At 47.1% G+C, this 15,987-nt stretch overlaps 1 protein-coding gene across 3 annotated transcripts in view; it reads left to right on the top strand.

The window, feature by feature from the left end:
* LOC142466835 (uncharacterized) overlaps window positions 1-12,668 on the top strand; it is a 36,519-nt gene extending 23,851 nt beyond the window's left edge. The window contains exons 2-5 of one of the 3 annotated variants that reach the window (XR_012788240.1): window positions 2,751-2,940; window positions 6,223-6,489; window positions 9,177-9,281; window positions 12,527-12,668. Coding sequence is in view for 2 of the 3 variants with exons in the window: in XM_075572335.1 (XP_075428450.1) it covers window positions 6,330-8,624 (2,295 nt within the window). In the remaining variant the exon portion in view is untranslated. Of the gene's footprint in view, window positions 1-2,040; window positions 2,941-6,222; window positions 9,139-9,176; window positions 9,282-12,526 lie in introns of those variants that run through there. The other 2 variants (XM_075572335.1, XM_075572336.1) reach the window with 2 other exon arrangements.
* The last annotated feature ends 3,319 nt before the right edge of the window (window positions 12,669-15,987 follow it).

Genomic DNA, 15,987 nt, shown 5'->3' on the forward strand with positions numbered 1-15,987 from the left:
CATTAGACGGGTAATGGATGGAAGGGAAGTAAACATAATGATGCCCCTTTATAAAGCATTAGTAAGACCACACCTTGAATATGGAGTACAGTGTTGGGCACCAATCCTTAGAAAATACATTATGGAACTAGAGAGAGTGCAGAGAAGAGCCACCAAATTAATAAAGGGGATGGACATCTAACTTATGAGGAGAGGCTAGCTAAATTAGATCTATTTACATTATAAAAGAGGCATCTAAGAGGGGATATTATAACTATATACAAATTTATTCGGGGACAATACAAGGAGCTTTCAAAAGAACTATTCATCCCAAGGACAGTACAGAGGACTCTAGGTCATCCCTTGAGGTTGATTTCACCAGAAACAAAGGAAAGGGTTCTTTACAGTGTGGGCAGTTAAAATGTGGAATTCATTACCCATGGGGACTGAAACATGGGAAGGATGCTGATCCAGGGAGTAATACGATTGCCAATTCTTGGAGTCAGGAAGGAATTTATTTTTTCCCTTATAAGATATCATTGGATGGTATGTCACTGGGGTTTTTTGTTTGCCTTCCTCTGGATCAATAAGTAAGTATAGATATAGGATAAAGCAGGGGGGCTCAAACTTTTTTCCCTGTGCCCCCCTGCCGGATGTCCTCTCCGCGCACCCCTCTCCGTCCTCCTCCTTACCTTGATTCCCGGCGTCTGGACGTCATGATGTCACGTTGCCATAGCAACATGACGTCACATGACCCCGTTGCGTTGGCAACGCTTCTGCAGATGCTGGCTGAATCAAGGTAAGTAGGTTTACAGAGGCCCTGCAGCTCCCCCGGCACTTAATTTATGTGCCTTCAGGAAGCGCGCAGGGCCTCTGTAAACCCCGCGCCCCCACCGGTAATCTCGCGCCCCCCACTTTGCGCACCACTGGGATAAAGTATCTGTTGTCTAAATTTAGCATAGGTTGAACTTGATGGACGTATGTCTTTTTTAAACCTCATCTACTATGTAACTATTAACAACTTGTATCTTCTTTCAGCTCTTCTACTATATATTTTTGAAAGCACTGTATGTCTGCGTCCCAAGGGCCAATCGCATAGCACCTTTGGCCTGTCACTCCGGCTCAGGCCATGGCCGCCCCCGCACACCTCTCATTGGCCTGAGGCGGAGTGACGGGACACACACACACACTCCGCCCCCCCCCCCCCCCATCACGTGCGCCTCCCTGCACCGGCTCCGGACGGGAAGCGCGGCTTTCCTACCCCAGCCGCTCCCTTACCTCCCCGGCGCTACCTCCCCCTAAGGTAAGTCTCAGCGGGTCCCGCCTCAGCTTATGGCGCCAGTAACTCTCTGCGCAGCCTCGCGCCTCAGGCCCACACAGGGCGCTTCCTGCCGCCGCCTGCCGCCTCACTCAGCCGGAGGAGGGGGGGAGGGGGGGGGCCGAGTCACGGGGGGGGGCACCAGCCGAACCAGCAGGGGGACGGACGCACGGAGGGGGGGGGGACATGCACATACATAAATTATGACAATACATATGCCCACTGCTCTCCACCCCCCCCACTCCCCTCCACCCCGCTTTCCCCCCCCCGCTCCCCTTTCCCCCCCCCACTCCCCCCCGCTCCCCTTTCTCCCCACCCGCTCCCCTTTCTCCCCCCCTGCTCCCCTTCCCCCCCCTGCTCCGTTCCCCCCCCCGCTCCCCTTCCCCCCCCACTCCCCTTTCCCTCCCCCCCGCTCCCCTTTCCCACCCCCCACTCCCCTTTCCCACCCCCCCGCTCCCCTTTCCCACCCCCCCGCTCCCCTTTCCCACCCCCCCGCTCCCCTTTCCCTACCCCCTCCTCCCCTTTCCCTCCCCCCTCCTCCAATCCCCACTCCTCCCCCCTTCTCCCCTCCCCCTCCTTCCCTTTCCCTCCCCCTCCTCCCCTTTCCCTCCTCCCCTTTCCCTCCTCCCCTTTCCCTCCCCCCTCCTCCCCTTTCCCTCCCCCCTCCTCCCCTTTCCCTCCCCCCTCCGCCCCTCCCACACCCTTCCCCCCTTCCCCCCCTCCCACCCCCTTCCCCCCTTCCCACCACCCTTCGCCTTCCTGCCCGCCTTCCTGCCTCCCCGCCTCTGCTTTCGCGCCCACCCGCCTCTGCCTTTCACCCGCCCTTACTCCGCCCGCCTCTGCCTTTCACCCACCGCCTCACAGCCGCTGCATGCACTCAACAGACACCCGCTACACTCGACACATATCTGCCGCCACACACACCTGCTGCCTCCCGCCCCTACGCACCGACATCACTGACCCACCACCTCACACCCTAGCAGGACCCCCACTCACAGAGAGCACTCACAACCCACGCGCCACCTGCCGCCTCACACCCTAGCAGGACCCCCACTCACAGAGAGCACTCACAACCCACGCGCCACCTGCCGCCTCACACCCTAGCAGGACCCCCACTCACAAACAGCACTCACAACCCACGCGCCACCTGCCGCCTCACACCCTAGCAGGACACACGCCTCACATTTTTACAGCTGTTATGTCACCAAAATATACATTGTACTGTGGTGTGTTTACAATAAACCATTTTTAAACAACATCGTATTACATTTTATTCCATCTTTCTTTTCAACATTATTATCCAACCTTTACAACAAATAGTCACCTATTGTTCCACGATTTATAAATAATACTACCTATTACGGATTTACATCCCGGGCAACGCCGGGTCTCTCAGCTAGTCTTTTATAAAATAGACATTACTTTGAGACCTCACTAACTGTTCCAATTTTAGGTTTGTAATTTGTGTGAGAAACGAGGAAGAACAGAACCTTGTGGCATTGCAGTACCACAGGGAATCTACTACAGAACCTGCACCGACCTCCCCCCACACGCAGAGCTCCTGGTCTGGTATTGAGATGAATATGGGAAAGAGCTTGGTATCAAGTGGGGTACGCTGTGGAAAAGTAACACGCCAGGACTAGGTAATCAGGAATATGTGTGTTGTGTGGTTTTTACATCTCTATTGTCTTATTACTGAAGTTAAATTGCAATTATTGATAGATTTGCATACACCATTACGGGTCAACTAGAACTTAATATCACTAAACCTGACTTCAGTCAAAGGGCCGGGTACATCAAGCTGCGGTAACCAAAAATGCTGTATTACCTCCCATAAAGTGCCTTATTATTATCGTGCAATGAATCAGCGGTGCAGCGCCAAAAATAAAGCACTTTTTATCGCACCCGGTAAAAGCATCAGATTCTATACAAAACAGGCATAATACCTCATTTTCAAGTAAAAAATGCCATACATCAAGTTTCAATATTTATTGGAACGGGATGAACGGCATAAATAACGCAAATATTTTATCATCTACTCCAGCCCTGTCTTTCCTATGTATATAGTGGCCAATGTACTGCCCATTATATCCATAGCGGGTGATGGACTGTGTACAAGAGACACGGTCCACTCAAAAGAATCCCTCTAAAAGGCGCACTCTGTGGGGAATGAATTATATATATATATCATTCCATGTGGTCAATATGAAATTCAAAAGAGCAGTTAAAAGAAACTTTATTAGTCTATATATAGATCACCTAATTGTGGTGATAATCATAAAAGGCAGCGCAAGACATGTTACTTCTAAAATGTGGAGCCAAAGTCAACTGTAGATGTGTCTAGTGATAGTATAGTGGATATTAACCACTAGCTCTGCTATTACAGAGATGGGTATCTACTCTCTGGTTGAGGGTTTAGATAGTTGCCTACCTGCTGGGTATGTGTTACCAGACTGGTGTTAAATATACCATATAGGATATATGGTGCATGTCTAGGTAAGTGGGTTTCACTGTAGTGTGTGCTTGTATTCCATCAAATCAAGTTGAGATCCTGATCACATCACTATATGGCATGGAGTGCGGTGTCTTACTGGGTACAGATCTCCCTTGCTCTGTGTAACCCTATGATGTTGTTAAGCTATATTCCTCTACTTGCTCGGAGTATATAACCATGCGGTGATGGTGTTGTGCTCTTCTCCGATCTGGTGCAGGTAGGAAAATAGCCGTGATTGGTGATTTAGAGGTAGTTTCCCTGTTACCTCTAAATCTCGTACAGCACGAAGCAAATCTTAGCCGCATGTAGGCGGGTGTACCGACAGCCACACAGAGATGTGTGTTAAGTGCCTACTGATTAGTAGTGCTGTCTGGTTGATTGATTCGTATTGCTGCCGTGAGGTATTATTACCTTTCTTATCACGGATAACCGGCTATGTACCAAATGTAGGTATAGTGATGTGTATGCACAAGATGTTGAATGTATCAAACTCCTGTGCTGGAAAAAAAAGCGCCTGTAACCTTGTGCATACACATCACTATACCTACATTTGGTTACACGCGGCTAAGATTTACTTTGTGCTGTGCGAGATTTAGAGGGAAACTACCTCTAATTCACCAATCACGGCTATTTTCCTACCTGCACCAGATCGGGGAAGAGCACAACACCATCACCGCATGGTTATATACTCCGAGCAAGTAGAGGAATATAGCTTAACAACACCATAGGGTTACACAGAGCAAGGGAGATCTGTACCCAGTAACACACCGCACTCCATGCCATATAGTGATGTGTTCAGGATCTCAACTTGATTTGGTGGTGCATGACGTGATCACGCTGCGTCGCGCTGGCGCCCTGACGTCACGATGGGGGCGTTGACATCCAGGAGCAAGGCAGCAGTGATCGTGGGGGGGTGAGTACCCATTTGTGTATATATTGTGGTATGTTTAGCATGTTCTGTAGCCCTCTCCTTGATAAAGGCAATCTATTTGCCGAAACGTTGGACCTTTGGTGGCACAATAAACTGCACCTTTAGTAAGACCGTGTGCCTGCTTCCATTCCTTTGCTCAAGTACCTCTGGGATGTCTGGACCTCCCTGGATACAGCGCACCGGCAGATAAGTACCCCCCTCCAGCACCTACCAGCGGTGTGCATGTGCTTCTACATATAGATGATGGGGGTGCCAGGGTGAGGTGAGATGATATGGGAGCCAGGGTGAGGTGAGATGATGGGGGAGCCAGGGTGAGGTGATGAGGAAGCCAGGGGGATGGTGGGCCAGGATGAGCTGAAGAGATGATGATGGGGGCCAAGATGAGCTGTGGTGATGATGGGGGAGAGAGGTGGGCGTATATTTTATATGTATTGGGGAGATGGGGGTATTTTTAAAATGTATTGGGGATGTGGGGGTATTTTTAAAATGTATTGAGGAGGTGGGGGTATTTTTTAAATGTATTGGGGACTTGGGGATTTTTTAAAAATGTATTGGGGAGGTGGGGGTATTTTTTATATGTATTCGGGGGTGTGGGGGTATATTTTTTATATGTAATCGGGGGCGTGGGGGTATTTTTTATATGTATTCAGGGACGTGGGGGTATTTTTTATATGTATTCGGGGGCATGGGGGTGTTTTTTATATGTATTCGGGGGCGTGGGGGTATTTTTTATATGTATTCGGAGGGCGTGGGGGTATTTTTTATATGTATTCGGAGGGCGTGGGGGTCCACTTTTGTGTCCAGTATTTTTGGACAAGCCACCTGGCAACCTATGCACAAACCAGAATTTAACACTAATTTTCCGATCACCCGCCTCAACATTCAAATCTCCCGCTAACTCGGTAGAAGGAGAAAAAATTTGACTTGTAGCGGAGAGTTGGCATGTCTGCATTCACGAGAGAAATTTTGCAGGACCCAGTGCACTGCTTTGCCATGGGGCCTATATTGCTGTTAAGACGGCCCTGCATTTGGTTCCTGATTTAACACTTGAGATTTAGCAGAAAGTTGGTCATCCTATAACTATTAGAGACCTGGTACATGGTGCGGTAACGGGAACACCCGGTGACTGATATGTGAGCTTCTAATGACACGTATTCTATTCATTGTACAAACAGTTTTTAATTATACCTTAACAACTGAAACTATCAACTTACTATCTATCAAAGGATTTGAAAAGATTTCTGCCACTTTAATTGGTGTTTTGGAGCTAGTGACATTTCCTTTTAAATCGTTAAATATTATGATCAACTTTAAATGTATGATCCACTACATATACTCTCCGGCCCTAATGCTGCACATGTTGTGCTAAACCCTACATTTTTACAATGTACGTCTACACTTTACTTTCATTCTGAAGTTTTTGTGATATCCCAACTTACCTCTCCTGCATGACCTTTTGTAAGACAGTTTGTGTAACAGTGACTTTTTTGTGTTGTCTAGTACAAAAACAAGCACCAATAATCCACTCATGCCAACACTGCAAGATTGCTTTTAGCAGTCAGGATTACCTCCTCAAACATCTGAAGTTGAAACACCCAGCTGAGTATATGGAAAAGATGAGGACAGAACAATCTTGCAACATTCCAATAAATATGACTGAAAATGCACCTTTCAACCCGTCAAAGCAATTAATAAACAATGTAACTGCTTCTCATCCCAAAAGATATATATTAGCAGCTGCCACAGGAAAAGATCTTGGAGAAAGTGGTAAGAGTCTGACTTTGTTATCAGACCAGAACCTACAGGAGGGGACACAGACCGGGGAGAGACCGCATGTATGTGGGGAATGTGGGAAGGGATTTAGTTGGTTATCCCACCTGAACAAACACAAGAGGTCACACACAGGGGAGAGAGCGCATGTATGTGGGGAATGTGGGAAGGGATTTACTCAGTTAGTCCACCTGAACAGACACGTGAGGACACACACAGGGGAGAGACCGCATGTATGTGGGGAGTGTGGGAAGGGATTTATTCAGTTATCCCACCTGAAGACACACGAGAGGACACACACAGGGGAGAGACCGTATGTATGTGGGGAATGTGGGAAGGGATTTAATGTGCCATCCAGCCTGACCACACACAAGAGGACACACACAGGGGAGAAACCACATGTATGTGGGGAATGTGGGAAGCGATTTAGTCACTTATCCCACCTGAAAAAACACGAGAGGACACACACAGGGGAGAGACCGCATGTATGTGGGGAATGTGGGAAGGGATTTAGTGACTTATCCAGCCTGAACACACACAAGAGGACACACACAGGGGAGAGACCGTATGTATGCGGGGAATGTGGGAAGGGATTTAATGTGCCATCCAGCCTGACCACACACAAGAAGACACACACAGGGGAGAGACCACATGTATGTGGGGAATGTGCGAAGCGATTTAGTGACTTATCCCACCTGAAAACACACGAGAGGACACACACAGGGGAGAGACCGCATGTATGTGGGGAATGTGGGAAGGGATTTAGTGTGTTATCCCACCTGAGCACACACAAGATGACACACACAGGGGAGAGACCGCATGTATGTGGGGAATGTGGGAAGGGATTTAGTCAGTTATCCAACCTAAACACACACAAGAGGACACACACAGGGGAGAGACCGCATGTATGTGGGGAATGTGGGAAGGGATTTAGTCGGTTATCCCACCTGAACACACACGAGATGACACACACAGGGGAGAGACCGCATGTATGTCGGGAATGTGGGAAGGGATTTAGTGACTTATCCAGCCTGAACATACACGAGAGGACACACACAGGGGAGAGACCGCATGTATGTGGGGAATGTGGGAAGGGATTTAGTCGGTTATCCAACCTGAACATACACGAGAGGACACACACAGGGGAGAGACCGCATGTATGCGGGGAATGTGGGAAGGGATTTAGTCAGTTATCCAGCCTAAACACACACAAGAGGACGCACACAGGGGAGAGACCGCATGTATGTGGCGAATGTGAGAAGGGATTTAGTGACTTATCCAGCCTGAACACACACAAGAGGACACACACAGGGGAGAGACCTTATGTATGCGGGGAATGTGGGAAGGGATTTAATTTGTCATCCAGCCTGAACACACACAAGAGAACACACACAGGGGAGAGACCACATGTATGTGGAGAATGTGGGAAGGGATTTAGTGACTTATCCAGCCTGACCAAACACAAGAGGACACACACAGGGGAGAGACCGTATGTATGTGGGGAATGTGGGAAGGGATTTAATGTGTCATCCGGCCTGAACACACACAAGAGGACACACACAGGGGAGAGACCGTATGTATGTGGGGAATGTGGGAAGGGATTTAATGTGTCATCCGGCCTGAACACACACAAGAGGACACACACAGGGGAGAGACCGTATGTATGTGGGGAATGTGGGAAGGGATTTAGTCGGTTATCCCACCTGAACACACACGAGAGGACACACACAGGGGAGAGACCGCATGTATGTGGGGAATGTGGGAAAGGATTTAGTCGGTTATCCCACCTGAACACACACGAGAGGACACATACAGGGGAGAAACCGTATGTATGTGGGGAATGTGGGAAGGGATTTAGTGACTCATCCAGCCTGAACAAACACAAGAGGACACACACAGGGGAGAGACCACATGTATGTGGGGAATGTGGGAAGGGATTTAGTGACTTATCCAGCCTGAACAAACACAAGAGGACACACACAGGGGAGAGACCGCATGTATGTGGGGAATGTGGGAAGGGTTTTAGTCGGTTATCCCACCTGAACACACACACGAGGACACACACCGGGGAGAGACCACATGTACAGTATGTGGGGAATGTGGTAAGGGATTTAGTATGTCATCCAGCCTGAACAATCACAAGAGGACACATACAGGAGAGAGACCACATGTATGTGGGGAATGTGGAAAGGGATTTAGTGACTTATCCAGCCTGAGCAAACACAAGAGGATACACACAGGGGAGAGACTGCATGTATGTGGGGAATGTGGGAAGCGATTTAGTGATTTATCCAGTATAATCAGACACAGGAGGACACACACGGGGAAGAGACTGCATGTATGTGGGGAACGTGGAAATGGATTTAGTGATTTATCCAGCCTGAGGAGACACACAGGGGAGAGACCTATCTCTAAAGCCAGGCATGCTTAGGGATAACCAGTGACTAAGACGCTCACATATAAGTGCACATGTCTATCTGTGTTACGCTGAATCACAATGAAAAGTGACTAGTTTATGGTGCTTAAAACGAGCATTTTAAAAGGATAAAAATGTTCTAACTTTTTAAATGCAGGTTATTTGTATAATTCTTATTGTAGTTTTATTTAAATAAAATGTTGTTCTTAATGTTTTATTTTCCATGTTGTTGGTTCTAATAAAATGTGCTTTCCTCATTATGCTGAAGCGGTCAGTAGACTCACTCAACTCTGAATCGGAATAGTTTTGTTGCGACCAATTGGCCGTCGCCGTTAGCCCGCAGGCAGACCCTCCGCCACCAGCCGCTTCTAATGTAAGTTTTATTACTGCTTTGGGTAGGGAGTTAATTTAAGGGGTTTTAGGGTAAACTTAGCAAAGGGTGTTTTAGGGTAAGGGCTTGAGGTAGCGGTTTTTAGGGTTAGAGGGGGCTTTGGTTATAAGGGGTTTAGGCACTTACCTTAGTGGTGAAGTTGCTAGCTGGTGTGGTGAGTAGCGGCGAAACAGCCACGACCAAATGTTCTAGAATGTCCTGTTAATACTGAGGTGGCGCACAAATACACAGGCCAACGTCCCCAGTGAGGGACATTAATGCAGCCGTCTTTACATACTGTATGTCATGTTCCTTTAATATCTCTAGAGACAGCAAGAGCTGATTATCTATTTCACAGTTTACACGTAGACATAAAAATGCACCTGTGGGGGCTGTGTCCTTTTATAAACGATATATATGCAGTAATGATGTAAAAAGTGGTCCCACCTCACACAGGGACCTTTCCCACTGATAGCTACACTTGCACACCTCTATGGCAGAGATTCCTGTTACACATGCGCTGGCGTTACCTCCCCACAAGCACATTGCCAGGCTAAGGGAGGTGTTCATATGGGAATCTGAGGCCAAAATCTATGGTCAGAGTCCAGGGGACACACCAAACTTTATTTTGTACTAGCTGATATTAGGTAGGAAAAGGGGTCATCCCTGCTCAACCTTAATGTTCATAAGTATATGTTTGAGATGGCGGTGCAATGAGAAAGGACGGATATATTGTCAAAAAAGTGATCAAAGAGTGATCACCAAAGGGTTCCCATTATACTGCACTCAGCCTATTAATTCCTTGTGATTGAACAGTAGGTGTCCCAAAGTTGCATTAGTAGTGCAGACACCAAGGAGGTAAGTACAATAAAAAATGAAAAAAATAAAATTTTATTAAACTCTTCTATCAAAAAACACTCTAATAAAATATTTAAAAATCTTGCCTCTATTATTAGTACACTGTGTGCTAGTTACTCCAATGGTATTTATGCCAAAGAATCCTGGATACCAAATTGCCACAGGTGCTAGTATATGCAGAGGTGTGGGAAAAGAAACACCCTAATAGTGGGTATACATCTCAATCTTGGTTATACATGGTTTCCCAGTCTGAGACAGAATGTTCATGTGTATGGTATTACAATTTGCAATAGTTCACAGTGTATGTGTATCTCTGATACAATCACAGCGACAGTGGATGCTGTATGTCAGGTAATGCTGTTAATGTTATACACATATGAATCCTATAGATAAATGTTACTTAATGACATAGAGTGTATCAATATTGTTTCACTCTCATAATACCTCTCAATATATTGAGATCGCTATCAACACAAACATATATATATATATAATCTGTTTCAGACACAAGCCTATCTTAAATTTTTCCCAGATGGCTATAATAAATAGACGCTAGTTGCGGCTCAGAAACACAGCCAATCCACTGTGTGTCCAGCAAGGGGTTAATACCCTCTACGTATATATATACACAGATTCCAGTGCCTCAGTAAATAATAGCTAAGCTGCACATAGATAGAAAACAGAGCCATACAACCATAATTCCTCTTCGTCTATGATCTGCATCTAGCGTCTGATCGGCATGTTATTCAGTACGCTGTGTGAGGCAGTGACATTGTGACTGGGTGGGATGCAGTGACATTGTGACTGGGTGGGAGGCAGTGACATTGTGACTGGGTGGGTGGGAGGCAGTGACATTGTGACTGGGCAGTGACATTGTGACTGGATGGGTGGGAGGCAGTGACGTGACTGGGTAGGTGGGTGGTAGGCAGTGACATTGTGACGGTGGGTGGGAGGCAGTGACATTGTGACTGGGTATGGCAGTGACATTGTGACTGGGTAGGTGGGTGTGAGGCAGTGACATTGTGGGTTTTGTAGTGACATTGTGACTGGGTGGGTGGGAGGCAGTGACATATGTGACTGGGTGGGTGGGAGGCAGTGACATTGTGACTTAGGGAGGCAGTTGGCAGTGGGTGGGAGGCAGTGACTGGACGGGTAGGCGAAAGGCAGGTGGGGTGTGGGGGTAAAAGGCAGGGTGTGGGGGTAAAAGGCAGGGTGTGGGGTAAAAGGCAGGGCGGGGGTGGGGGGTAAAAGGCAGGGTGGGGGCGATAAAAGACAGGGCGGGGGGTAAAAGGCAGGGCGGGGTGGGGGGTTAAAGGCAGGGCGGGGTGGGGGGGTAAAAGGCAGGGCGGGGGGGGGTGTAAAAGGCGGTGTGGGGAGGGGGAAAGGCAGAGGGGCATGTGAAAGGGGAGTGCTCCCGGCCGTCGGGAGAGAGGCGGCAGGTGGAAGTGCGGTAGTGGAGAGAGGCGGCGGTCGGGAGTGTAGAGAGGCGGCGGGCGGTCGGGAGTGAAGAGAGGCGGCGGACGGTCGGGAGTGGTGAGAGGCAGCGGCGGGTGGGAGTGGGGAGAGGCAGCGGCGGGCGGGAGTGGGGAGAGGCACCGGCGGGCGGGAGTGGGGAGAAGCAGCGGCGGGCGGGAAAGGCAGCGGGAGTGGGGAGAAGCAGCGGCAGGCGGGAGTGGAGAGAGGCAGCGGGCGAGAGTGTGGGTGAGGCGGTGGGTGGTGTGACTGTCACGCCCTGTGTAGGCGTGACCGTGACGTCAGCCCACCCCGCAGGCCAATGAGCTGTGGGGCACCAATACACACACAAACATTTTTTCAGTCATATATATAGATTTGTAACTAACCCAGAATGAAAAGCATTTAGCTGAGGGGCACGTGACTGCGGGGGGTGGGGGGGTAGGGATGTTGGTGGCATGGGACTGTGGGGTCATGGGATTGGGAGGAGGCACAGGACTGTGGGGGAGTATGGGACTGGGAGGAGCCATGGGACTATGGGGGGGTGCACAGGACTGTGAAAGCCCATCATTCACCTCTAGCCTTTGTTTGGGGCTAGTTTATTTTTGGCGGGAAACTGATCCTTGTGTTACCAGGCAGATGTGAGCTAGGTGTCAGGTGATTGGCTGAGGAGTAGGTGCTGGGCAGGTGAGCTGTGATTGGACAGTCCAGAGGGAGGGTGTGCCTAGGGAGTTTGGGCGGGAAAATGAAAAGTACCGCCATGGGTACTCTCTCACCCTCTCTCTCTCTCACCCTTTCTCTCTCTCACCCTCTCTCTCACCCCCGCTATCACCCACACTCTATGTCTGTCTCACACTCTGCATCTGGATCTCTTATTTACCCTATATATCTTAACTGCCCTATACTACACCGAAATAACCTATACTGCTTTCTTACAGATCTGACTCAAGCTTCACACGGAAGACATCGGAACCCCCCCTAACCCAGAAGACAGGTAGGGAACACATCCCCTGCAATGTACAGTATAACATTGCGGGAATGAGGGTACCTGGACATTGAGGGACTGCGGATCAGGTAAGATCCCAGGCGGGATTGCTGCTTTAGATATTGTGAAGCGGGGACGTCCAGACACTGGTTAAGGGGTTTAGGAAACTAGTCATTCACATCTGGCTTTTATTTCTACATCCGACATTTACACATGCGCACACACACACACACACAAACACACACACAAAGGACTAATGGTAGTATAATGTAATACAATAAATACATTTATGTCAAAAACAAATGTTCTGACTAGGAATTTATTATATGTTTTTTATTTATATATTTTATTTTAAAGCAGGGTTGGGGTTGGGGGGCGGGACTAGGCGGCGAGTAGACTTTTGGCTGATTTGTCGGTGTGTGTGTGTGTCAACTGTAAATATTCCTGTATATTCATTTGCATGTCTTAGACAGGTCTGCAACCCTGTCTTTCACCATTATCACCCAGCACACAGCACTTCCACTGCAACAAGGGATTCTGGGAAATGACCTGCAAATGAGCACACAGTGCCACTTTTTATCTCATGCTCACATTACATGAGCAACCCTTAGCCAATGCATGCTGCTTTAAACACAGCTTTTAAGCAGGACTTGGGAGATGCAAAGTCAGTTAACCCACTCACAGACATGTTTCAACCTTGATGGGTATCATCAGTGTGAGGTTGGATTGCTGACATGTGCTCAAATGAGATAAGAGTAGCTAATCACCACCACCACCAGTTTTAAACGCTTGTCACGGGAGACGCGCTTAATAACACATTTATATTTCGTGGATTCTGATTGAGCAGAACAGGTTGAGCAAAATAAACTGAGATTTATTCCCTTGATAGGCAAACACACGACAACTGCAGAATAAACTTAATAATTACACTTACGGGTATAGAAACAGAGGATAATGTCCAGAAAGGTGCCAAAGCACAAGAAGATTGTCTTTTAAAATGTAGTCCTTTTGCAAGGGCACAATTTGCTAGCCCCAATCCTTCTGTGAATGTGCAAAGTCTTTTCTGGTTCTTTATGGGTTCGCTTTGGAATCCCCAGGGCTAACGAAATCAAATCCTGAAGCAGGGCTAGTTTCCTTGTTGCGATGTTTTTAACCCCTTGCCTTCTGGAATCGTAGCCGCTGTACTTAGATCTTATCCACTTGAAGAAATCAGGTAACAACAGCAACAGCAACAACTATATATATATATATATATATATATATATATATATATATATATATATATATATATATATTGTGACAAACGCCCCTCTTTTGTAGTGCTGACGTCTGTCTGGGTTCTTCCCGACGCAGTCTTCTAGGGTTAATTATACAACAAAAAGGATCATGCAAAGTATTATGCTGCTTAACTCAGGCTTCTGCCTGCTTTATTTTCATCCAATTAAGGTACTGCAGCTTTAACATGTGTAGGTTAGAGGTACTCCGATACTTTCATTCAGCAGTTCACACATTTCAGTGTTACAATATTTCCCACACTGTTATTTCAAGAAATAAAACCAAAATCATATAAGCAAATCCTATCCCTTTCAGGGATCTAACTACACATCAGAATCAGTCTCTCTAACAGCTGCTGGCCAACTAAACTGGTTCCCCAGCTTAAAACAATGCTCTCTCATTTAGGGACACAAGATACAGCACAGTCTTTTAGCAACAGCCGTAATCATTTGTTTTGTCTTATCTGTTCGTGGTGTCCAGGCAAATCCTCTGGTACTGTCATACGTGGAGAGGCCGTCAACCTCGATACTGGATGCAGGAGAGTAGCTACACCCCCAGCCCCCAGGCTCTAAGGAGAGAGAGTGAAATGCAAAACCTCTCTGCTCTAAGTACCTGTGCATGTGATTAGAAGAGCAGGTGAGGGAGAACTAGAGCCATTGTAATCTGTGGTCTGGATTTTCCATCCAGCTGCCTGAGTTAATGGGAAGCTGTGGAACGGATCATTTTTAACTATTCCTGCACTTTCTGCTCTAAAATGGGGCAGAAAGCTGCCTAACATCTTTGGACTATGTCACAATATATATATATATATATATATATATATATATATACAGTGTTCGACAAATCACTCAAAAATCTACTCGCCCAACCAAAAAATCTACTCGCCACCTAGTCCCGCCCCCAACTCCGCTTTAATTAAAATAAAATATATAAATAAAATACATTTAATAAATTCCTAGTCAGAACAACATTCGTTTTTGACATAAATGTATTTATTATATTACATTATACTACAATTAGTCGTGTGTGTGTGTGTGTGTGTGTGTGTGTGTGTGTGTGTGTGTGTGTGTGTGTGTGTGTGTGTGTGTGTGTGTGTGTGTGTGTGTGTGTGTGTGTGTGTGTGTGTGTGTGAATAAAAGCCAAAGGGACGTGTCATTGAAACTACGGTGGCTGATCAGTTCATGCACCAGTGTGAGATCGTGAAGACGCGAGTGAAGTTCTTTCGGGTCCCGGTACTGCATGCAAGTGAGGAATGGCGGACGCACGCTATTAACAAGCTCTTCACAAGTGGAATACATCTATCTTGGAGTGAGCGGCATTTACAGACACCCGATTCAAAACCATTCCGGATATCTTTTAGCAGAGGTGACCGTGGAGTCTTCCGTTGGTGCATGGGCTGGTCCCAAAATATGCCTTATTTTAATAGACAAATTGTAAGTGTGCATTTGTCTTGTCCATGATTTATTAAATTGTTTATCTGATTTTACACAAGGATCGGGCGCTTTTTCTCTCTAATATATATATATATATATATATATATATATATATATATATATATATATATACAGTGTTCGACAAATCACCCAAAAATCTACTAACCCAACCAAACAATCTACTTGCCACCTAGTCCCGCCCCTAGTCCCGCCCCCCAACCCCGCTTTAAAATAAAATATATAAATAAAATACATTTAATAAATTCCTAGTCAGAAAATTCGTTTTTGACCAATGTATTTATTGTATTACATTATACTACAATTAGTCCTTGTTACGTGTGTGTGTGTGTGTGTGTGTGTGTGTGTGTGTGTGTGTGTGTGTGTGTGTGTGTGTGTAAGTAAATGTCGGATCTAGAAATAAAAGCCAGATGTGAATGACTAGTTTCCTGAACCCCTTAACCAGTGTCTGGACGTCAGCGCTTCACAGAGAGAGACAGACAGACAGACAGACACACACACAGAGCGGCACACCCACACACACACACAGAGAGAGACACACACACACACAGAGAAAGAGAGACACACAGAGAGAGAGAATGAGAGACACACACACTGAGAGAATGAGCGACAAAGAGAGAGTGCGACAGAGAGCGCGAAGAAGAGAGTGCGACAGAGAGAGCAAAGAAGAGAGTGCGACAGAGAGAGC

Source organism: Ascaphus truei, chromosome 15, assembly GCF_040206685.1.
Source record: "Ascaphus truei isolate aAscTru1 chromosome 15, aAscTru1.hap1, whole genome shotgun sequence".
In the NCBI taxonomy this organism is placed as follows: domain Eukaryota; kingdom Metazoa; phylum Chordata; class Amphibia; order Anura; family Ascaphidae; genus Ascaphus; species Ascaphus truei.